The 25,201-nt window shown below is 41.9% G+C and overlaps 1 protein-coding gene across 2 annotated transcripts in view; it reads left to right on the top strand.

The window, feature by feature from the left end:
• MAGEA10 (MAGE family member A10) overlaps nucleotides 1-24,397 on the top strand; it is a 39,602-nt gene extending 15,205 nt beyond the window's left edge. Inside the window, exons 1-3 of one of the 2 annotated variants that reach the window (XM_058658673.1) lie at nucleotides 19,342-19,505; nucleotides 20,383-20,473; nucleotides 22,988-24,397. In XM_058658673.1, coding sequence (XP_058514656.1) covers nucleotides 23,054-24,106 — 1,053 coding nt within the window. In that variant the 5' untranslated portion in view covers nucleotides 19,342-19,505; nucleotides 20,383-20,473; nucleotides 22,988-23,053 and the 3' untranslated portion in view covers nucleotides 24,107-24,397. Of the gene's footprint in view, nucleotides 1-19,341; nucleotides 19,506-20,382; nucleotides 20,474-22,987 lie in introns of those variants that run through there. The other variant, XM_004598556.2, reaches the window with a different exon arrangement.
• The last annotated feature ends 804 nt before the right edge of the window (nucleotides 24,398-25,201 follow it).

Here is a 25,201-nt window from a genome sequence, read left to right as displayed (position 1 = left end):
CCCCACAGTGATTTCTCCCATATTTTTTACAATTATATAGTGCTTCATAACTAGTCATAAGTCCATCATTCTGCTATTTAAGTGTATCCTGACATTGTAGGTTTAGACAATGGCCGAGTCTAGCATCCTATTGTCAAGATACATTTAACAGTTATCCTGAAGAATAAAAATGAAGCTGGAACAATGACAATTTCAGACCTCAAGACACTATAGAGCAGTGGTCATCAAAACAGTCTGGTACTAGTCCAGAAGCAGAGAAGATCATCAATGGAACAGAATAGAAGCACCAGAATGGAGCCAACATGCATACAGCCGACTAATCTTTGACAATTAAACTGGAAACAATCCAAAGGGAAAGCCTGGTCTCTTCAACAAATACTGTTGGAACAGTTCGATAGCAGCCTGTAGAGGTGAGAAGCATAGCTTGAACCTGTCACATTATACAAAAATCAGCTCTAAATGGATCAAAGACCTAACTCTGCACCCAGAAATCATCAAACTATTAGAATAAAATATAGGAAGCACTGTACAAGATGCAGGAATTGGGAGTTTTTCTTTAAAATGTCACCAAAAATACAAGCAGTCAGAGCCTAAATAAACAAATGGGACTACATCAAATTAAAAGGTTCTATTCAGCAAAGGAAACGATCAACAAAATGAAGAAACAACCAAAAGAATGGGAGAAAAATCTTTACACACTACACAACCCATATCCCATATAATAACAATATCCAACATCTACAAAGAGCTTCAGAAACACAGTGCCAGCAAAAGAAACAATCATGTTTGGGCAAAGAAAATGAACAGACTTTTTTTTTTCAAAGAAACAAGTTAAGATGGCTAATAGGCATATGAAAAAATGTTCAGGCTCCCCAGCTGTCAGGGAAATACAAATGAAAACCACACTGAGGTCCTACCTAACTCCAGTGAAATCGGCCTACATTCAGAGCTCTACTAAGAACACCAGCTGGTGTGGATGTGGGAAGAAAGTTACCCTCCTTCACTGCAGGTGGGAGTGTAGGTTAGTACAACCACTATGGAAGTCAGTGTGGAGAGTTCTAAGAAAACGGAAAATAAACTGCCATGTGACCCATCTTTCCACTGCTGGGAATATATCCAAAGGAAATGAAGTCTGCATATGAGAAGGGGATCTGTAATCCTATATTTACAGCAGCACAATCTATGATAGCAAAGACACGGAAACAACCCAGACGCCTCTCCAAAGAGGAGTGGTTAAAAACACTGCTGTACATCTCTGCTCTATGGAATACTACTCAGCCATTAGAAAGAATGAAATTATACCATTTGCTACTAAATGGTCCCAAATAGAGACCATTATGCTCAGTGAAATAAGTCAATCCCCAAAGGACAAATATCATATGTTCTGTCTGATATAATGCAACCTTCATGCAAAATACAGGATCCATAGCCCTTTCAAGAATGTTTTGCTGCATCTCAGGCAGTTTGATATTTTTGTTTTTATTTTCATTCATTCAAAAAAGGTTTATTTTTCTTATTAATTTCCTCACCGAATCCTAAGTCACACAACATCATTGTTTCAGGAAAGTCTGTGTTTTTTTTTTTTTTTTTTTTTCATTTCTTTAGTGACACATTGGTCATTCAGTAGCATGCTATTTAACCCCGTGTTGTTGTAAATTTTATATTTTTCTTCCCATTGTTAACTTTGCTTTCTGGTTTTTCATTTAAGAGAATGTATAGTAAGACTGTGACTATCATATACATATATGAAGCTAAAATGTAGTATGCATCTACACTTCCATATCAAAGAAGACAGTATTAAAACTTATGTTCCGTCGGAACAGTGAGAGTCTGGCATGTTTACATTATAATTCACTTCCTTCAGTCCTTCCTCCATCACAATGTGAGGGGAATTCCACTCCAAAGGGATGGCAGACAAGAATATAGAGCCCATTTTCCCCCAGATCCCATCTGATGGATGTGGTGTTTTCCCTGGAGGAGCAGGATATCACCGTTTCTCATTGCCCCAAAGCTGCCTATTCCAGACCCAAAGTCCTAGAAAACTTTAACTAATGCACAGAGTTTCTTTTTATTTTCAGCCTGCACTTGTGGGATGAAAATGCTGTCTTGCACACAGTGTAATGGGTGTACTGGGGCTTGATTGGTACCAACCTTTTTCGTAAAATAATTCCAATGCTAGGATAAGCAAGTAAAACATAGCTGAGTTTACTGACTCATCTTCCTCCACAGGCACAACAAGCACAAAGCAGGGCTATCACTTAGGGAAGTAAAATCATCTAATGGCTCTGTCTCCAGTTTCAGAAGTATGGCTCAGAAACTGACCAGAGGGAGAAACAAAGTACATGAACAGAGATCACTGAGATTCCTGCAAAAGGACCTGTGCGTTGGCTCAACTGCTAACCCACCACCTCCAAACATTGCATTCCGTATGGGCTCCAGTTTGTGTCCCAGCTGCTCCACGTTCTACCTGGATCCCTGCTTGTGGCCTGGGAGAACAGCAGAGGATGGGCCAATTTCTTTGGACCCTGCAACCGTGTGGGAGACCTGGAGGAAGCTCCTGGTTCCTGGCTTTGCATCAGTTCAGCTCTGGACATCATAGCCATTTTTGGAGTGAATATGCGGATGGAAGTTCTTTTTCTCTGTTTCTCCTTCTCTGTAAATCTTCCCTTCTAATAAAAATAAATAAATCTTTTTAAAAAGGACCTGGCAACATTTGATGTGCTGGATGGAGAACTCCAAGCTTAAGGGAATTCTCCAAAATAATAGAGGTTGTGATAAAATCCTTTAAGAGCAGAATATCAATATACATTTGTAGATATAAATTAAGCCATATGCCAATTAACTTACAGGGAAGAACTAGGGAAAATGATAATAAAGACTCATCCTGATTCAGGCTAAATTTCAAATACTGAACTCAAAAATTATTACTGTGATGAGTTCACGTTTCATTGGTCAATCAACAGAGCTATTTGTGTTCAAGGCCACTGCTGAAAATGGTCTGAGCTAATGACAGGCAATTACTGGTCTTTAAAAGCTGGATTTGGTCAGGGAAAGAGAGGGTCAAAGAAAGCCATGGTAAAATCACTGTCACACATGGTGCCTGTGCAAATGCCAAAAATTGTGCACTCCAAACAACAATTCCCTAAAGTTCAGAGTGTGGGGGAAACAGGTGTAACTAAAATACTTCAGCTAGTCATTGAACAAGTGAACAAATAGCTGAAAATTACAAACTCTGGAATGGGAGGGCCTTTCCAAGAGCTGATGAAATATATTTTCTAAAATGTTCCTTTTTCACAGAAATTACCAGTCATTTAAAAGGCAGATAAAGACTTCAAAGAAATCATTGTAAATATTTTCATAGAACTAAGGGAAAACATGTTTAAAGACTTGAGCATATAACGACAACGTTTCATCAAATAGGGAATATTAAAAAGAGATAGAAATTATATCAAAAAGAGCTAAATGGAAATTCTGAATTGAAAGATTACAAGCTTAAATGAAAAATTCACTACACAACAGTAAGTGATTTTAAATAACAGAAAGTGGGTCATAGTTGTGGCATTGCAAATTAAGCCTCTGTCTACCATGTCTGTATACCATATTGGCACCAGTTAGAGAACCAGCAGCTCTACCTCCAACCCGGCTCTCTGATAATGTGCCTGGGAACATAGCAAAGGATGTTCCTAATGCTTGAGCCTTTACACTGACATGGGAGATCCAGAAGAACGTCAGTTCTCCTGGCTTTGGCCTGGTCTAGCCTAGGCTGTTGTGACCATTTGAGGAGTAAACCAGTGAAGGGAAGATCTTTCTTGCCCTCTCTAATGCAGGCTTTTCAGTAAATAAAAATTAACTCTTTAAAAAGTTGACAGAATAATGTATGTTGAAGTTTAAATAAAGATCAATAAAGATTGTGCAATCAGAAGAACACAGGAAAAAAGCAGAAACTGAATGGAATCGCAGAGAAATATGATATTGCTAGTCACACAGGCACAGGTTTGATAAAAAAAAAGATAATTTACACACCCAGGATTTTTAACTCATTGACTAAGTTAAAGACAATAACATTTACTATTAGACACATCATAGTACAAACGAGGACTGCAACATGAAAAAACAAATCTTCTTTTAAGAGTGAATTCCACTGCCACATCCTCTTCTATTAAAGATTTATTTGTTGGGCCCGGCGGCGTGGCCTAGTGGCTAAAAGTCCTCGCCTTGAAAGCCCCGGGATCCCATATGGGCGTCGGTTCTGGTCCCGGCGGCTCCACTTCCCGTCCAGCTCCATGCTTGTGGCCTGGGAAAGCAGTCGAGGACGGCCCAGGGCTTTGGGACACTGCACCCGCGTGGGAGACCCGGAGGAGGTTCCTGGTTCCCGGCTTCGGATCAGCGCGTACAGGCCCGTTGCGGCTCACTTGGGGAGTGAAACATCGGATGGAAGATCTTCTTCTCTGTCTCTCCTCCTCTCTGTATATCCGGCTTTCCAATAATAATAAAATCTTTAAAAAAAAAAAAAAAAAAAAAAAAAAAAGATTTATTTGTTTATGTGAAATTTGAAAGAGAGTGAGAGACTAATTTTCTCCAGTGCTTTGCTCCCCAAATGGATGTAACTGTGAGAGCTGCGCCAGGCCAAAGCCAGGAACATGAGATAGCATTTGGGTCTTCCACTCAGGTGGCAGGAGCCAAAGTATTTGGAGCACCTTCTAACTTTCCCAAGTTCATTTGCATGGAGCTCGATGAGAAGTGGAGAAGCCAAAGCTTTAACTTGGCACTCATATGGGATGCCAATATCACACACCATTGCTTAACTCACACCACAGTGCTGGTACCTGGTGCAACATCTTAGAGGCAACAAGAGTAAAATGACTTGTCATTTCTAAGACAACATTAATAATTTCCATAACAAACTTTTCTCCAGAAACAGTGGCGATCGTATGATAGATATTTTTAATGATTGGAAGAAAAAGGTTGAACAAGAATCTTACATGCAGCAAAGGCAGCTTTATAAATAAAGCTGAAACAAGAACAGTCCCAAGTTAAAATAAAATGAAAGATTGTATTCCTGAGAGACATACCTCACAAAAACATTAAAGGAAATTCTTTAGACTAAAAGCAAATCACATCAAACAATAATTCACATCCATACTGAAAAACCCACAAGCACTTGAACCCTTGGAAGACAACACAGGGAACTGCTTCACAGCATTGGAATGGGCAAAGGCTTTTTGGGATCAAACCCTAATAGAAAAACAATAACAACAAAACAAAACGAGGGAAAATAGATCAAGAGAATTTCTTCAAACTACGGCTTGTAGCACAGCAAAAGAAATAATCAACAGAGTGAGGAAGCAACCTATAGAATGAAAGAAGATATCTTTAAGTTATATTATCTATAAGGGATTAATAAGCAGAATATATAAAGAACTGCAACAACTTTAAAGCAAAAATAGAAAGGCACTAACAAATAATCTAATTTAGACATAAGTAGTATACATTCCTCACCCTGTCCCCACAAAAGCCAGACATTTTTCAAAGACATATAAATTACCAGTAAGTATATGAAAATAGGTATTAGAGACAGTATCACAAACCTCTACAAATACTAAGAAATCAAAACTTACATGGACATGAGAAAGAAAAAGCATGCGATGGAAGATCTGTAAACAAAATACATCAACAATTATATTAAAGGGAAATATTCTAGAAAATAATTTCATAGTACAATTATTAAATCCACATGTTTTTAACCTATACATGTTCCATTACTCTGAAGTCATTCTATGTATGTAGTCATGTATGTAAAAGGTAGTATATATGCAAAGTAACTGTAGTTACAGACTCTGTAAAAAGAAAAGAATAGAAATAAGTATTAAAGTCAAAATGTCCCCTATGAACACACTAGAGGGGCACAGCAAAATTCTAGATTTGTTTTTTTAGAAATTTAAAATTTTTTATTTAATATTTATTACAAAAGTGATGTGATTGCAGACCTATGAGGGGTTCCCATTAGGTGGAGAGGGTTGCAGGGGGAGGGTGAGATAAATGGCTTCTGTTTCCCTCCTGTGTCTGCAGGGGTGGGGGAGGAGTGGCTTGTGGAGGGGGACGGTCAGGAGAAAGTGTGCCACTCTTTGCTGGCTGCCACTCTTTGCTGTCACTCTACATCAGTGCCCAAGGATGGAGACAGTCATTTGATAGCACCTTTGAAGCCCGATGTGAGGGACAATGTTCCAAGGGTGTTACTTGAGTGCTCTTGATTGTTGTGATTGTTCTGAGAATTTGTCAGCTTCATTACAACAGAGCTGAGACATTCTTTTGAAGGCCTGTTCGTTGTCTTTGTCAATCTCAGTGCTTCCACAGACCTATGTGCCTATTGTAGAGCCCGGCCTGGAGTGTTGTTCAACCTGTCCTTTTCATCTTTTGATGAAGTACTTGAAGTCTTGTGTGGGCTTAGATGAGCTGGCTGTCTTGTCTTTCATTCTCATCTGGGTATGTTCTCCATCCTTGCATGAGGGACTGCAACTGAGATGGCCCAATCTTGCAATATGTGCTTTGGAGGTAGACCATGTTTATGTGCTTTTCTCTGAGGTCAGAGATAGAGTGCAACAGCCTAATTAGGGAACCCCTAAGAAGCCTCACCTGGGAGGCACAAAGACTTACTTCCGTGAGTGTTCCAGCTGCTGTATGGTCGGGCTCAGTGCACCCCCTGTACCAGCCAACACACACACCAGTGGGTGCAGCTGCCTAGTCCGTCTGCCCCCAGCTTCACTCTCATGTGAACCAGTGGGTGCTGTAGCCTAGCCTAGCCCAGCCCTCCACTTGTTCTGGGTCTCTCATGCCTTAGTGCTACAGCCTAGCAGAGGTGTTGCACTTGTTCTGGGTCCCTCAACCTTAGTGCTACAGCCTAGCAGAGGTGTCCCCAAGGATCGCCTACCAATCCCTTCCCCATCCCTGGTTCCTGTGTGTGTCAGGGAATGCTGCCACCCTGCCCAAGGTGACCAGCCCCAGCCCTGGCGCTCTCCAGTGGGCACTGCAGCCTAGCCTGGCCTGGCCCATCCCAAGTTTTGGCTCTTGCTGGGTGCGGAGGCCTAGTCTGGCCCAACCTGCTCCTAGCCCCAGCTCTTGTGTGTTTTGGTGGGTTCTGTGACTCAGTGTAGGACCCCAAAGAACCCCTACAAGACCTCCCCACCCCTGCAAACATGGCTTTCAGCACTGGAGGTTGCTGAGACCCAGACTGGCCTGGTTTGCCCCCAGCTCCGGCTCTCATGTGCATGTGCAGGTGCTTTGACCCAGGGAGGCCTCCAGATTCTGTCTTCTGATACACCCCAGCTCGGCTCCCTCGATTACCTATAGATAGGTACAGTGGCTTGATCCATGGAAGCCCCCAGAAATCATTTTACACATGTCAAACTAGTCCTTAATGAAACCTACAGCAGTCCACAGCCCTGAGCAATGCGCAGCCCCACCCCCTGTGCACATGGCAGTGGCAGTAGTGGTGGAGTAACCCTGGCTGGCATGCAGATACAGTTGCATGGTGGGTCCTCAGTTTCCTCTTCCCCCCACCCCATTAAAAAAAAAGAATAGAATATGAAACTATGCTGACACACTGGTATAGTTAACAAAGAGGTGTAATTAACCAGACCCAGAATGCACCACAGCTATTGGTGTCTTCTCTCCCAGCAGTGTAACAGTTGCCTAGATACAAAACAACCTAGGCAGTTGCTTATAACTGGGGCTGATAATTTTTTGGTCTGGCATGAGTCTCCAGTCTCATTTCCTTGAATTAAGCTACAAGCTGCAGTTATAGTAATCTGTGGAAAATAAAAACTTGCTAGTGGCTACAGGTTTCTGCAAGAGTGATTTTGTGGTTCTATTTTTTAATTGTCAAAATGAAGTTTGATTTTTTAAATTAAAAATATAATATTTAATTTCTGCTCTCATTTACACTGCTTGAAAGTTTTTACCTCCCATACTCATAGTAAGGAAAAAAAACTGAATTAAAAATTTATGTAAGTACTTAAATGGAACAGTCACGAATCGGAGGAGGCAGAGGATGAACCAGTATGAGAATGAAAAATTTCTGGTCTCATGGCTTCTGCTTATATATATATTTTTTGTATTCTGTATATTAGTTATCACAGATCAGGGCAAGTATATTTGTCATTTGGGTGCTGACTTATCAGTTGTTTACTATGTTGCTTTAGAGGGCTATGTCTTTTATAATTCTTTGGTGTTTTGGCACTGGGTCCTGCTTTGTTTGTTTGGAATGCTATCATCCCTTGCTTTTTGTTGTGACATAGTAAGTGTTCTTTGATCTGTGTGATGTAAATTATCCCATGCCTGTAGGTTGAAAGACAAAAAAAAAAAATCGCTGTCAGTTTCCCCTAAAGTGTTCTAAAGATTCAATATAATACCAAGGCAATTTTCAGCAAGTATTTTCTAGATGTTAACAAACTGATTGTCTATCTTCTATGGAAAAGCATGTCTTAGAATAGCCAACATGTAGCACTGGAGTAGTTAAAGAACAGAAGTGTAGATTAATAAAATAGACTAGTGACCAGAAATAGACCTATTATCCATACTCAGCTGATTCCTGAAAAAAATACAAAATCAATGTTAAAAGGAGCTTTCAATTTTATTTATGAAAAGAGATAAATTTTAATGTATTTGACATGTATGATTTAAGCGCAGAAAGATATGTTTTACCTTACTTGCTCTCCGTCTACTTCTACCTTCTGTTTTTCTTCTTACTTCTATTTTAATTTTTGCAAGGACATACTTCCAATTTTCTTTAAAATTACAAACTTGACACTCCAATAAATAAAAATTCAACAAGTAGTAAGTAGAAAATCCACTGTTTCTCAAGAGTATAGACAAGGGTTGAGAAAGAAAAAGAAATCTACATAAAATTTTAGAGTTCTCACAAAAACTAACACAAAATTGCTTGTTGATGTAAGTGTAAAATGCAAAAACTAAAAAAAATTGAAAACATAAAAGAAATTTATATGACCTTAGATTGAGTAATGCGTGTTCAGATCCATGAAAAAAAATTTGGTCAGCTGAATATGGTTTTTGAAAATGTGCACTGTGAAACATATTCCAAGAAGAATGAGAAGAGGAGCCACAGAGAATGAAAAAACAGATGCAAAACACCAATCTAACATTTTGGTAAAATAAAAATAAGTCTTAAGCTCACATATAGAAAAGAAACAACTCACCCAGACACTGAGCGCAGAATATAAAGACACCTCAATAAAGAAGGTATACAGGTGGCAAATAAGCATAGAAAGATACTGAATATAATTTGATATTACAGGAATGTAAATTAAATAGTGAAATATGACCATACACCTAGTGGAATGTTTAAAAGAGAACAAATTGCAAATCCAGTTGTTACTAAGAATGCAGAGCAAAAACTCTCATTTGTTGCTGATATGAATGTAAAATAGCACAGCCACTTTGGAAAATGGTCCGTTAATTTTTAAAGAACTACTAAACAGGGGTGGGCATTGTGATGTCAGAGTTAAGCTGTCACTTGCAAAGAAGCCAGAATATGATATCAGAGTGCCTATTCCAGGCCTGGCATGCTGCTTCCCATCCAGAACCTGCTAAGGCATCTAGGAAGCAGCAGATGATGGCTCAAAGCACTTGAGTCCCTGCCACCCATATGGGAGATCAGAATGGAGCTCTTGACTCCTGGTTTCAGCCTGATCCAACAGCTATTTTGGAAGTGGATTAAGTGAAAGCTTTCTGTCTCTCTGCCTCTCTGTTTCTCTCTCGCTCGCTCTTGCTCTCTGTCTCTCTCTTTCTGCCCTTGAAAGAGAGAAAGAAAGAGAAAGAAAGAAAGAAAGTTGTCTTTAAAGAACTATATTTAAACCTTGGGCCTGCAGGATTACACCTCCGGCTGCCAGAGGCGAGCCGAGGGCTGCGGGAGAGGACGTCTAGCTCGGATCCCGAACCCAGTCCGCCATGTGCCCATGGCTCATGGCGGGCTGGGCCCGGACATGCCTGGGTGCGGGGCCTGCTTCCTTCTGGGGTGAGTACGCCGAGGGGGGAGGCCTCCGTGACTGGGCATGTCCTGGGCCCACCCACCACCCTCATTGGGTGGTGAACAGGATTGGGGAGGGGCGCAACCTTGGGCCTGCAGGATTACACCTCCGGCTGCCAGAGGCGAGCCGAGGGCTGCGGGAGAGGACGTCTAGCTCGGATCCCAAACCCAGTCCGCCATGTGCCCATGGCTCATGGCGGGCTGGGCCCGGACGGCCAGTGCGCCATTTCGCGCCAGGCTGTGCCTGCTGGCCGCCCGGCCAGGGAACTCTGGGGTATTGGACGTCTGAATTGCTGCTGAGATAGCTCTAGAGTGACCCCACTGTTTCTGGGATCTGAGTCAATCCTAAAGATTCCCAATGCCAGTAACTCTTCCTTTGAAGAACTTCCAATCCCTTAATAATGCTGAGCTTTGAACACCTATCAAGTAAAAGATAAGCTCCGGCTTGTCTAGCAGGCTAGCACCTAATGTTCCTCGGAGCAACCACGTGCAGGTGCGTGATTTACGGCTAGGAACGGTCCCAATCTGGGATGCCACAGCTGGGATGAGGTTCCCACCAAGGGGTGTATGTGCTGGAATGGGGGCTGCGTTCTATCTAGGAAACAGCTGCAGTCACCCGAGGCACTAGTGTGGGCTGGGATTGGATGCACCAGGCCGGTTCAGATCCCAGCACCATCTGGTGTTATGGAGAAACAGGGTAGATGTGGGACTGACTAGGCTGGGTCTCGATCCCCTTCTGAGCCATGTGTGAGCTGTATGTGAGTATGGACGAGCCATGGCTGGGCTGAAACATCCAACAACAAGAGTCAGAATGGGGTGAAAGCCAGCCAGGAAAAGCCACTGTTCCTGCTAGGACAGGAGGTGAACTGAGTAGGGTTGGCTCAAGAACCCCCTGGCAAGCGCAAAATCTGGCATTGGGAGGGGTTCTGATGGAGGAGCCTGGGCAACTCCTCTGGCAGGACACAGTCCCTGCAGGTAAGCGCGAGAAGCATGATTGGAAACAGCCCAGAATAGGCCATGGAAGGTTTCCCACTGGCATGCATTCGGCATGGGTCAGGAGCAGACCAGGCTGAATCAGTTCATGTCATCCTCTGACAAATCCGATCACCAGAACAGAGTGTGGAATGGGCCGGGTTTGGTTGCGACAAAACCAGTACACATTATGGAACGCCAGGGCGTGGTTGCCTGTACTGGATATGAATGCAGCACCCATCCAGCACACATGAGATCCAGGAAGGGAGGGGCAGAGCTGGCGGGGGGGTTAAGGGGCTGGTCCCCTCGCTGGACAGCCACTCCCACTGGAGATCGTGGGCTGGGATAGAGACAGACACGACTAAGCAAGGCTACAACACCTGTGCACTGCATGTGGACTAGATCAGGGCCACAGCATCAGCTGGCAGAGGCTGGCACTGGGGACTAATTCTGTCGAGTCAAATCACAGGACCACCTAAAGAGTGCATAAACCGGGACAGAGAGACCCGGGAGGGAAAAAGTGGGTTCCCCCTTCTTGGGTCACTATTCCCGTGGGAGGGCATGAAAACTAGGACGGGGGCTGGGATGGCTAGATAGAGAGGTACTCAACAATATCTGTGAGGGCTGGATGGTTGAGTTGGTTAGATAAAACTAAGCTTCAATACCCATCGACAAGTACCAGAGCCAAATGGGATGGGGGACAGATTGGTCTTCTGCTACACATACTGGCAAACCAGGGTAGGGGGCGGTCTGGTGGGGGTTATTGTGGGTCGCCCCAACTAGGCTGCAGCTCCCACTGGTTGATGTAAGGGCCGAACCAGACTGGACTGCAACACCCATTGGTTCCAGTGCAACTCGGGACTGAAAACAGAACCAACACAGCAATTGCAACCACCAGCTGATCAGGGTAATGGACTGTGCCGGGCCCTGTGCTTGCTAGAACATACAAGAAACTAATCTGGGAATACCTCAAAGTATCTTTGGAGATCTCCCCACTTGAACTGCTGGACTCAGAATTCTAACCAAGAAAAGACAGAAGACAGAATAGGACCAATCATTCATCTCAGCTACATGTTGGCAGCGAAATATGGGACAAATGGAGACTTCATGATGGACCATATCAATCAGTGGACCACCTCATCGAGCGAAACTGGCAGTGACTCATAACTGGAGAACTATTAACTCCACTTGAGCACATATCTCAGAGCATGCCCCACATCCAGGACTTGGGGTGGGCGGGAAACCAGGTGGGGCTTCTCCCTCAATATCCCCCTTTACCTCAGATACATGATGGAAACAATATGGACATAATAGCATTGCCCACCTCCCTATCCCCCTGAACCTTTTTTTTTCTTTTTCTTGTTTTTCCTCCAACTATAGTTAACTATGTAAAGATTGTCAACAATACAATAAAATGGATAAAAAAAAAAGAACTATATTTAGTCTCACCACAGACACAGAAAGAACACTCTGGAAATTTAACTGAAAGATATGAACATTTTAAATCCACACATATATGTTTATGCTGCCTATTTGATTATTATAAAACCTTGCAAGTAAGCAAGCTAATCCTTAAGAGATAAATGATGAACTGTAACACAACCTTACAGCAGCACATTATTCATCAACAAAAGAATGAGAAAAACAGCATAGAAAACATGAATAACTTGTAATCTCGCGCTGTCAAATCAAATTAGTCAGTGGGAACAGAGTATAGGATTTTATTTATGTGACCTTCTAGAAAGAGAAAAAAACAGATTGTAAACACATGCAGAGTAGTATAAATAGGTTAATAATAGGGTGTTTATTGAGATGGTGAATGTATCATTTTAGCAAATTGTCATGATCCATACATGGCACGTATACAGTCATCAAAAATCATAAAACTTTAAAGCACCAAGAGAGAAAGTTAATGCTTGAAAAAATAATTTACGGGCCCGGAGGCGTAGCCAGCCTAGTGGCTAAAGTCCTCACCTTGAACGCACCGGGATCCCATATGGGCGCCAGTTCTAATCCCGGCAGCTCCACTTCCCATCCAGCTCCCTGCTTGTGGCCTGGGAAAGCAGTTGAGGACAGCCCAAAGCTTTGGGACCCTGCACCCACGTGGGAGACCTGGAAGAGGTTCCAGGTTCCCGGCTTTGGATCGGCACAGCACCGGCCCATTGCGGCTCACTTGGGGAGTGAATCATCGGATGGAAGATCTTCCTCTCTGTCTCTCCTCCTCTCTGTATATCCGGCTTTCCAATAATAATAAATCTTTAAAAAAAAAAAGAAAAAAGAATTTAGGAGATAAGGATATTTCATGATAAGATACGAACTTCACTAAAGGTTGTAAGAACTTGGAGATGAATACTGTAAGGCTGAAGTCAGAAGAAACTGCATGGAAGTGCTAGACTCCAGTTGACAGAGCTGTTTCCTTAGAATACGTTAATGATTCTGAAACCACTATATGTATGTGTGCTGGAATTGAGCAATTCATTAAGCAAGGACTGGGCTTGCCTGTTTCTTTATGGTAGTGGATTAAAGATATCATTATGAACTCATGTTTAGCTTAATAGAGACAGGTTATTCTCATGTATAGGAATGTATTCATATATGCATATATTCATTGCTCTATGAGCTGAGAGAATCTATAAATCAGAACTCTCCAGTAGGAACAGACATATCTAATGCAGACATCTAGGTTTCTAAAATAATCTTTCTGGAAAAGGAATTAGGACTCCACTGGGAAATGGCTGATTCTAGGACTGGATTAAAAAATGTAATTCTGAGCCTGGAGCATTTTCAGTCTCACAAAAAGCTGTGGAAATCTTAAGAGGCACAAGTACTAAATACAACAAAATCCAAACAATGGGTATCTGACCAGAACAGAATATCTACTTGTTCTGTGTTTCTGTTTTTTACAAGGAGAACCACAAGTGATTTCATGAGGGATTACAAAGGACTCGAGGAAGACAAATGATTGGAATTATAAGGCCATATTTGGATACTGATTCAAAGAAACTGATTTCTTGAATTATGTTTCTGCCAAGTAGAAGACGTGAAAATAGGCATTTTATGATTCCTTATTTAATTTTTTAGGGATTAAAAAATGATAATCATATTCATAAACAAGTTAACTTTTCTAAAAACAAACAAAACACTTGGAAGTAAAGACATGCAGAGTCCTGTATGCTTCAAATTGTTATAGTGGCAGGAGATGAAAGTAGGTAACAATTCTGTAATAAAAATTTTTTTAGTGCCCAGTGTTGTAGCACAGCAAGTTAAGCTACCACTTGTAATGCTGACATGCCATATAGAACTACTGTGCCTGCAATACTGCTTCCTACTAATTTTTTATGTGGAAAGGCAGAGGTAGATGGCCCAAGTACTTGGGCCCCTGTCATCCATAATAGAGACCAAGGTGGGGGTTCTGGCTCCTGACTTCTGTTTGGCCCAGACCTAACTGTTATGACCACTAGGGAAGTGAGGCAGCAGATGGAAGTCCTCTTCTTCTCTGTCTCTCCGACTGTTTGTCACTGCCTTTAAAATAAAATAAATAAATCCTTTAAATTTTTAAATAAATTTTAAATACATACCATGCCATTAAATTTGATGCTCTCAGTAAAACTCACCACTTAATGGTTTTATCAAATGATGGAAACTGAAATTGTATTTAAATTCAAACCACTAACAAATGTTCTAAGACAAGGTAATTTTAGAGGCTAGTTAGAGCAAATGGTTGGGACAAAACAAGTCAGCATATTATGTAAAGTCTTCCAAAGCATATGAAATTTGGGGTAATTATTCATTTTGTTAAGCTAGTATTCATGGTTGCAATAATAGATGAGATCACATCAAAAAATAACACTTGAACCAAGCTACATCACATAAAAACATATTGTAAATAATGTAATATGCATTCAACATAGCAAATGAAAAAACAGGTTATATCCAAGAAATTAATGTATAACAAAACTTCAAAAAATACTTTCAGCTGGACCAGTGTGGTGATACACCAGATTAATTATGTGCCCTGTGGTGCCAGCATCCATAGGACTGTGGTTTGTGTCATGGCTGCTCCAGTTTTGATCCAGCTCCTTACTTACTGCCTGGGAAACAGCAGGAGATGATGTAAAGCCTTGCCACCTTGCACCCATGAGGGAGATCCGCACTAAGCTCCTGGCCTTGAGCGTTGGACCAGCCAAGCTTTGGCTGTAGCAGCCCGTAGGGGAGTGAACCAGTGGATGAAAGACCTCTCTTCCTCTCTCTCTCCTTCTGTGTCTATAAAAATCTGCCTTTCAAATAAAAATAAATAATTCTGAAGATGAGAAAATGCTTTTAGCTATACTTCCCTGTAAATAAGTGAGAGGAGAAAGAACACTTTACCGCCATAGTGGGTAAATACATAAATATTTGAAAATAAAAATCCATGCAGGTATATTGAAAGCAAACATTGACACTAGAACAGAATTTACATTTCCTAAAATCTATAGCAAACACCCTTTTATGTGAAGTGTTAGCAGAATTACATAATCTGAGCAGTGGATGGCACAGTAAATGAGATCAATGTTGAGGAGAATGAGATAAAATTTGGTTGCAAGATTATCTTTAAAGAAATTCAAAGGATCATTTAAATGAACAGAGGATGTCAGAAAATTTTTATTGATGTTCACTTTAGCAAAATCAAGAGACTAGTCAAAAAAGCAACAATAAATTACATTTGACAGAAAATATCCCCTTCGCAAGAACAACAAAATCCAAAAATTACCTAAGAGAAATCCTAACAAAAATCAAAAGCATTTTTAGTGGAGAAAACAATAAATTTTGCTGATATAGTCAAGTGACAAAAGTTCCAATTAAACACAGCATGAGCAGAATATTCATTTTAAAAAGGAACACTATGAAGATGTCCATAATTCTCAAATTATTTAGAATGTTAATGAATTACTTGTAGGCCAAGATGAGTGCCAAATGTATACTGCTACTCAAAAATCCACCCTCAGAAGCTATACAAGAAAGGAGGAAAACAAACTAAAAATGTGAACACAGGAAAAAAATGACAGCAAAATCCCAGCAAGCATGAGAAAGCCCTGGAAGAGCCTGCAGACTGTGTTAAACTGTCCCTGGAGTTTGTGATAGCGGAAACGTAGGCAAGTTTGGGAGGGTCTGGACAAGGACGGCAGGTCTTAACTTTTACATGCACTTCACTGCACAACCTGAGACAACGTCTCACACCGCAATTGCCCTTGTAGCAAGCATCAGGGCCGCCAACAAAGCGGGATTCCAGTCTGTGTTAAACACCACCTGATAGCATCTAACTGATTAACGACCTTTTAAAAAAATAATAAGACAGTGAATAAATTAAACATTAGAGTCAAGAGTGAATCCCACATAGTCAGGGTAGGTATTTCTTCATGAAATTTACATATATTCTAAAACACACACTTTGTATAGATACAAAAGCTATGCTTTAATTGTGAATGAAGGTAAAAACATGACAATCGCGGGTCCAGTGCAATGGCTCAATTGCATAATCCTTCCCCTGCACGCACTGGGATCTCATATGGGAACCAGTTCCTCCGGCTGTTCCACTTCCCACCCAGCTCCCTGCTTGTGGCCTGGGAAAGCAGTGGAGGATGGCCCAAAGCCTTGGGACCCTGCACCTGCATGGGAGAGCCTGAAGAAGTTCCTGGCTCCTGGCTTCAGGTCGACTCAGCTCCAGCCGTTGTGGCTACTTGGAAAATGAATCAGTGGATGTAAGATCTTCCCCTCTATCTCTCCTCTCTGTATATCTTACTGTCCAATAAAAATCAATACGCCTGTAAAAAAAAATCGGTCCTAAAACATGAAAATCACTGCAACAGATGATAAAATCGTTGATGCTTGTCTCTCTGGCCAAAGTAATGAAGCAGAACTCTGGGTAGCCATCTGAGGGTATGTCCTCAGATCAACAGAGGAAGAGATTCTGGACCTTGCCAAAAGTGTGAACTGCGAGGATTCCTGATCCTCAGTGCTCAGAAATTTCCAGGAATTACAGCCTTACATGGCGGCTGCTAGTTTCGCCAGACTGAGAAGGCCAGTGGAACGAGTTTCTTACGAATACTCTAACCCAGAGATCAAAGCTAGGGTCCTGAGGGAGACTGGAGAAGACCTTCAATTCTAAAACCGCTGTAGAACAGAAAGTGCCCCTGCTGTCAGTCTTGAGAGACCCCGGGGCATCTAACCGGATGTGGGTATTCCCTGACTGCCATTTTGGAAACAGGAGGAAGCAGAAGATCTTTCTTACGTGCTGGATATCAACTCATCAGAGGGAGAAGAAGTGAAGGTAGGGTTCTCCTGTCCCACCCCTGCTGTCTGCTGTGCAAAGTTTGGAAATACCTTTCAGACTCAGTAGTTCCTCAACTTGTCTTCTGGAATCTGAGGAAGATTTTTGCTGCAGTCTAAAAAGTGCCGCGTCACATTAGCTGAGAGAGGCACAGGTCCGGCCAGGACTAGTCGGGGTGTGGCCTCAGAGGGAGGGACCCCATACAAACATGCTGTGTGCCCACGGTCAGCTAAGAAGGACACCTAGCTAAACATTTTGCCTAAGGATCTCAGAAAGAGGAGGAATTTGGACTGAGGGGAGTGGACTCATGTTAGAAGAGGGAGGAGTCCCAGGTTCTGCCTGGAATACAAAAGTAATTTTAAAAAAGAGAGATATATTTAAAAGATATGTTTTTTATTATAAAGGCGGAATTCCAGGGAGAAGAAGCTACAGAGAGGAAGACCTTGCATTGGCTGGCTCCCTCCCAAAATGGCCGCAATTGCCGAAGCTGAGCCAATTTGCAGCCAGGAGCTTCTTCCAGGTCTCCCACATGGATGCAGGGTCCCAAAGCTTTGGGCCGTCTTCGACTGCTTTCCCAGGCCACAGGCAGGGAGCTGGGTGGGAAGTGGAGCCGCCAGGACTCGGACCTGTACCCATATGGAATGCTGGTGCTTGCACACGAAGAATTAGTCCGTGGACCCATGGTACCAGCCCCAAATATAGATCTTTTAGGTGCAATTTGTACTCCTACCCAGAAAGAAAAATCCCACATAATGTAAAGGTTGTTGATTGCAAGTCCCAGAGGGCCCTGATAAGGATGTGTGCACTTTTGCCTCAGTTGTGAGTAGGGGAAGGTTGTTAGGAAAGCAGGCATTGCTCAGAGGGAGTGATACAAAGTTAATGTAGGTGAGGGATTTACTTCCTCTCAGGAATAAATATGAATATTCTGAGGGACACTGCTGAAAGTCCTCTGTCCATTGCTGAGATGCCCCAGGCAGAAATTTTAGCTCGAGATGCTATCTTGCTTCAGCCTGATGGTGGCAAGGAGATGAGCCTTTATCTGATTGGGCTGACTGTGTCATCACAGGGAAACCTCTGCACCTGACCAGAAGTCAGCAAAGGCAAGAGTCTCAGGTTATGTCACTTCATTTCTTAATTAGTTGCTTTTTCCCCCACGATACAGATTTGTAGCCATAGGAGTTCGTCCCTCTCCTTCCCTCTCTCTCCCTGCAATCTCCTATTATTTGTTCTCAAATTATTATAATAGTGTAGTTAAGCTTAAATTTCTGAAATATAAGTATATCGTGACATGGTAAGTATAGGAAATGTTAAAAATATAGTAACATAATCTAGAAGTTTAATCGTTTATATAAATGGGAATAAAACTGATGATCAGGAGTAAAGATGTATACATTGCTTCCAATTGTAGAACTGAAATGTGTGTGTGCATGTACACATTGTGCTTTGTGCATTATTCATCACATATCAGAGAAAACAAATGATATTTGTCTTTTGGGGATTGCCTTATTTCACAAGGCATAGTGGTTTCCAGCTGGTACCATGTCTTAGGCTGAGGACTCAGGGAATATTCCTCTACATGGTGGAGGGGGAAATCTCTGCCCCACCCTACCTTTCTGTAAGCTGTGAGAAGATATGAAACATGTTGGCTGACTCAACTCTTCATTTTGCATCTCATGAAAATATGCTTAAATTAATTATCTTAGATCAACAGAGAGAGTTACTTCAGGCCCAACCAATATAGAAGTTATGATTGTGGGACCCATATCTCAATATAGATGGACTGCATACAATGAGTCCTCATTGTTTATGTTTCAATTTTGAAGTCTATTTATTTATTTGAAAGAGTTATAGAGAGACACACATAGAGACAGTTTGCTGCCCTTGTCTTTTTAAATTGTTTTAAACTTTTGTAAAGAAAACGTATTTATTTATTTATTTGAAAATTACAGAGAGAAAATAGAATCTTCCATCCTCTGATTAATTCCCCAAGTGGGCACAAAAACCTGACACTGGGCCAGACCTGAAGCCAGGAGCCAGGAGCTTCATCTGGGTTTTAAGAGTGGCAGAGCTCCCAGATACTTCAGCTGCCTTCCACTGCTTTACCCAGGCCAATAGCAGGGAAGTGGATAGCAAGCAGAGCAGCTCGACCTGGACCTCTGCATATTTGTGATGCTGGTGTTGCAGGTAGCAGCTTTACCCTCAATGCCACAACACTGGTCTCTCCCCCACACCACTTTAAAAAATATTTATCACAAGATTATACTCCTGGGGAACTGTCGTCCTTACATTTTTTTACTTTTAGAGATTATGGTTAGTGGTGCGTTCAGCCCGTGATTATAGCATGGGCTGAAATTATGTATTTGTGAAAATGAAAGAAAAAAATAGGAAGATGGGAGATTGAGGGAGAGAGAAGAAGGAGGACCTGTACCTTAGAACCTGTACCTGTGAAATACATGAAAACTGTTCTTTTTACATTATTTTTAAAGGTTTATTTGAAAGAGAGAATACATAGAAAGATACAGGTGTAGCTTTCATCTGATGGCTCATTCTTGAGATGGCCACAATCATAGGGCTGGGCCAGGCTATAGCCAGGAGCTCGGAGCTTCATCTGGGTTTGCCAGATAGACAGCAGGAACCCAGACAATTGTGCCGTCTTCAACTTCTTTCCTAGGCTGATAGCAAAGAGCTGGATCAGCTATAGAGCAGCTGGGGTGCAAATTGCTGTCCATAAGATATGCAGGTGCCACAGGCATTGGCTTTTCTTGTTCACTACATGCTGGTTCCTGCTGTTGTCTTCTTGCTATCTTCCTGGTAAGGCTTTGCCAAATCTGGCCAGATGTGCGACTCTTCACTGCTTTTGCTTGCCTCTCAGGGAGCTGAACTCCTGCTGTTGGAGATTTTCCATTAGGTTTGTAGAGGGTTAGAGTCCAGGTCCTAGGCAGTGGAAATTGAGAACCCTAATGAGTGAAATATGGAACTTCCACTTTGTCTCAGATCCTTCCACGCTCTCTTAACTTGTTGACCCAGCAACTAAACTCTAGGATCTCCTGAATTCTTACAGGAGCTCCAGGAACCTGCTGGTGAAAGACTTGTCTGAGGCAGTGTTTGCAAAACACAGAGAAGACAAGGCCAAGGCACTTCAAGGCTTCAAGGTAAGGTAGATCCCCTGAATGAAGACCTAGGTCTACCACCAGAAGAGGGGACCCCGTAGTGCCTGACTCCTCCCACCCACCTTCACCGTCATCCCTGCAGTCTCCCTCTCTGCTAACACACCTCTTTCCATTTTTCATATGCATGTTTCTTTTTTTTCATTTTTATTGTTATCATTTCCCATAAAACAGTTTTGCAGGTATAGGGAACCTCCCCTTCCCCTCATCCATTCTCCGTATGCCACTTTTTTTCTAATTTATTATTACAGTGGTATAGTCCTTCAACAGCAGTCACAAATCAAAGATTCTGTAATTTAAGTCTAACATGACATCTAAGGCATATAAAATGATAGAAAATCTAGTATACCATTGTCAAGGTATATTTAACAGTTTAATTGGGACCCTTCTTTTTATTTAGAGGTAAAGATGCATACTGCAACATATCTTCACTCTGTGGAATGCTAGTTTCCATTATACAGTTCTTCTATGAGAATTTATGCATATACTAGTTCACTGATATATCTGTTTTATATTTTACATGAAGGTTGCCTTGTATCAGAGAGAACATGTGGTGTATGTCTTTGGGATTGGCCTGTTTCACTGAGAAAATTGGTCTCCAGTTAAGACCACGAATAGCTAGAACCATCCTGAAGAACAGGAAGTTAGCAGGAGGAATCACAATTCCGGACCTCTGGAAATACTATAGGGCAGTGGTTATCAAAACAGCCTGGTACTGGCACAAAGATAGAGAGGAAGATCAATGGAGCAGAATAGAAACACCAGAAGGGAACCCACACAGATACAGCCAAATAATCTTCAACAAAAAGACAAACGACAATCCAGGCAAATGGGAAGGTCTGTTCAATAAATGCTGTTGGGACAACTGGTTGATAACCTGCAGAAACAAAAAGATAGACCCACATCTCTCACCATACACTAAAATCAAATCTAAATGGATGAAAGATCTAAACCTACATCCAGAAACCTTCAAACTTTTGGAAGAAAATGTTGGAAATACTTTGCAAGATCTAGGGGTAGGTCCCTACTTCCTAAGAAGGACACCAAAAGCAATAGAAATCAAGACCAGAATAAACAAATGGGACCTCATCAAACTAAGAAGCTTCTGCACAGCAAGGGACATAATCAACAAAGTAAAAAAGAAACCCACAGAATGGGAGAAGATCTTCGAGCACTACATAGGGGATAGAGGGTTAATCTCCAGAATATACAAAGAGCTACAAAACAACCAAAATACCAAAACAAATAAGCCACTCAAGAAATGGGCACGGGAAATGGGCAGACATTTCACAAAGGAACAAACCCAAATGGCAAATAAGCATATGAAAAAAATGCTCAAATTCCCTGGCAATAAGGGAAATCCAAATTAAAACATCAATGAGGTACCACCTAATGCCAGTAAGATTGGCCCACATGAAAAAAAGCACCAATAACACATGTTGGCGAGGCTGTGGAGAAAAGGGAACCCTACTCCACTGCTGGTGGGAATGCAGGTTGGTACAGCCTGTATGGAAATCGGTATGGAGAACATTCAAACAACTTAAAATCAACATACCGTATGATCCAGCAATAGCACTCCTAGGAATATATCCAAATCACCTGTTTTATGAGAAACCAACATGTACTCCTATGTTCATAGCAGCACAATCAGTAATTGCAAAAACATGGAAGCAACCAAAATGCCCATCAGCAGAGGATTGGATAAGAAAGCTATGGTTCATCTACTCCATGGAATACTACTCAGCTATTAAAAAAAACAAAATGCAGTTCTTTGTGGCCAAATGGGCCAAACTGGAAACCATAATGCTAAGGGAAATGAGCCAATCCCAAAAGGTTAGATACCACATGTTTGCCTTAATTTAAGATGATATGATGTTATGTAAAACATGTAATGCTATGTATGTTATGTTATAAGTTGTGTATAAACTAAAATTGAAATGTCAATGAGGTGGTCACAGAAGGTGGCTGGGAACCCGCATTTACTTTTAACATATTGGCTACTCATTACTATGCCAACTAATTCCATAATGATGTAAATTTTTGCTGATGGTATATTGGAAGGATCTCCCTAAGAAGCTGTTGAACTAGGCCGGACAATAAGATGCTGGACTCTATGTTTGGTATATGCTTGCAGTGAGGGAATCTCAACTGAACTTGAACTATGGTTATGTAACAAGGTGGAGTAATCTAACATGGGGGGAGGGTGTGGGGAGGGGTGGGGGGGCATCCCAGTACCTATGAAACTGTGTCACATAATACAATGTAATAAAATAAAATAAAATATATAAAAAAAGACCACTTTGTAGCAAATGGTAGAATTTCATTCTTTTTAGTGGTTGTGTAGTATTCCATGGAATGGAACTTTCAGAAGCAGAATGAAAGCCCCTTGAGGCCCTAGTGTACTAGCACTCAGAGAGCAGTCCTAAATGGCCCTTTGACAGCACCGCCAAGATTGCCGTTCTCCACGGGTACACTCACATGCTCCCTTTTCTTCCTTAGGTCTGTGGGTTCCATTCACCCAGCTGCTGCCATTTCTTCTGCCTGTTTGCTTCAACCAGAGTCATCATGCCTCGAGCTCCAAAGCGCCGACGTAATGTGCTTAAAGAAGATCTTCAGGCACAGTGCAAGGATTCTTCTTCATCCTCCACGTGTTCCTCTTCTTTTCCCTGCTCTTCTTCCTCTTCTACATCCTCCTCTCAGAATCCTCCATTGTCAAGTATTCCAGAGGAAAATTTGGTTGGTGATAGCACTCAGAGTGTTGCTCTGAGTCCTCAGGAGGCCTGCTCCTCTTCTGCTGTGATGACCTGCACTCCACAGAGCCAATCCAGTGAGGGTGCCAGCAGCCAAAATGATGAGGGCCCTAGCACCTCACAGGCTATGGGAGATCCTGAGGCTTTTCCCAGACATGAGAGAGACGCAAAGGTGTCTGATTTGGTGGAGTTTTTTCTCCACAAATATCAGATAAATACACCCACCAGCAAGGAAGAAATACTGATGTGTGTGATTCCGCATTACCAAGATCACTTCCAAGTGATCTTTGATGAAGCATCTGAGTGTATGAAGCTCGTCTTTGGCATTGATGTTAGGGAAGTGGACCCCACTGTCCACTCCTATGCCCTTGCTATCTCCCTGGGCCTCACTTATGATGGAATGCTTAGTGATGTTCAGGGTATGCCCAAGACTGGCCTCCTGATACTTATCCTGAGCGTCATTTACATGAATGGCAATTGTGCCCCTGAGGAAGAGATCTGGAATGTGATGATTGGGATGGGGTTGTCTTTTGGCGAGTGGCACTACATCTATGGGGAGCCTGGGAAGCTCCTCACTGAAGATTGGGTGCAGGAAGGGTACTTAGAGTGTCATCAGGTGCCCAACAGTGATCCTCCGCGTTTCCAGTTCCTATGGGGTCCAAGGGCCCACGCTGAAATTAGAAAGATGAATCTTTTGAAGTTTTTGGCTGAGATTAATGAGAGTGATCCAAGAGCCTTCCCAATATGGTATGAAGAGGCTTTGAGAGATGAGCAAGAGAGAGAGCGTGCCAGAATTGCTGCAGCAGATGCTTGTGCCATAGCTAGTCCAAGTTCTAGTGACAGCAGCAACATTGCCTACCATAAGTAATGTCAGTCAGATTCTTTACTCTTCACGTTAATGGAGAACTCAGCGTTCAGTATTAGATCAGCTAGAACTAGAAGGAACAAATTGTATCATGTCTTTGTTTTACTGTTCTCAATGGAAGTTTTAGGGATTTATTCTTCTTTATATTAGATATTTTAGCTTCTGAATCAATGTTAATTAAATTGCTCATACATTTATTACTGCTTATTCATAATAGACAACTAAAGTTTTTACTACTTTGTAAAACAATTTGGGAAACACTCATCTTGTTTATAATTTGGGACAAGATTCTGTGGCAGTAGAGTGGACATGTCCTTGGAAATGTAAAAGAACGTAGCAAAAAGTTAAGTGCTGGTGTTTTCATTCATTAACCTTTTCCATGTTTTATTCTGCAAGATTAAAAAGATAGTTATCTAGAGCTTAATAGCTTATTAAGGTGAAAATTAAATTGTAATAAACAGAACTCTTGTCCACTGGCTTATTTCTTCCCCAAACATGTGTTGACCATCTGCTCTATGGAAGTCCCCCTGCTAGGAGTGGAGTTACTGGGATGGGTCTCACCTACCCTAGCAGGGGGGAAAGGTAGAGCCCAACAACAGCCATCATCAGAGAAAGACAGTGAGATGCCTTCTGAGACAGAAAGAACCAGTCAAGGAAGGGTGAGCAGCTGGCGTTCCAAGTTGGGATCGTAGAGTATAAATGCCCTGAGTCAAGGCATTTTGAGGCTAAAGAAAACTGTTTCCTTCTGTGGGAGTTCTGTGTGATGAAGCTTGGTTGAGGAAGGGGCCACTCCATTAGGAATTGAATAACACTCTGTGTAACTCCTTGTAGATGTTGCATGAAGCAGCAGTTATGAAAGGTGTACTGAGTGTTTTTTAACACGGTGCAAAGACCAGATAGTTCCTATCCAGCATCTGCAAAGATTTTCTAAGTAACTGCTTCCAGATAGATAAGCATGTGGAATGATGCCTAGACTAACTAATTCCACCAGAAGAAAATTTCAGTTGAATTAGCTCTCATGTCTTTTGGACAGCTCTGAACAAGATCTTGGGTGGGGATGAAAATAGTGATTTGATGGAAAATCAGCTAGGAGTTAGA

Source organism: Ochotona princeps, chromosome X (assembly GCF_030435755.1).
Source record: "Ochotona princeps isolate mOchPri1 chromosome X, mOchPri1.hap1, whole genome shotgun sequence".
Classification (NCBI taxonomy): domain Eukaryota; kingdom Metazoa; phylum Chordata; class Mammalia; order Lagomorpha; family Ochotonidae; genus Ochotona; species Ochotona princeps.
Note: the sequence above shows the minus strand (reverse complement) of the source record. Positions and strands in the feature narration are given on the sequence as shown.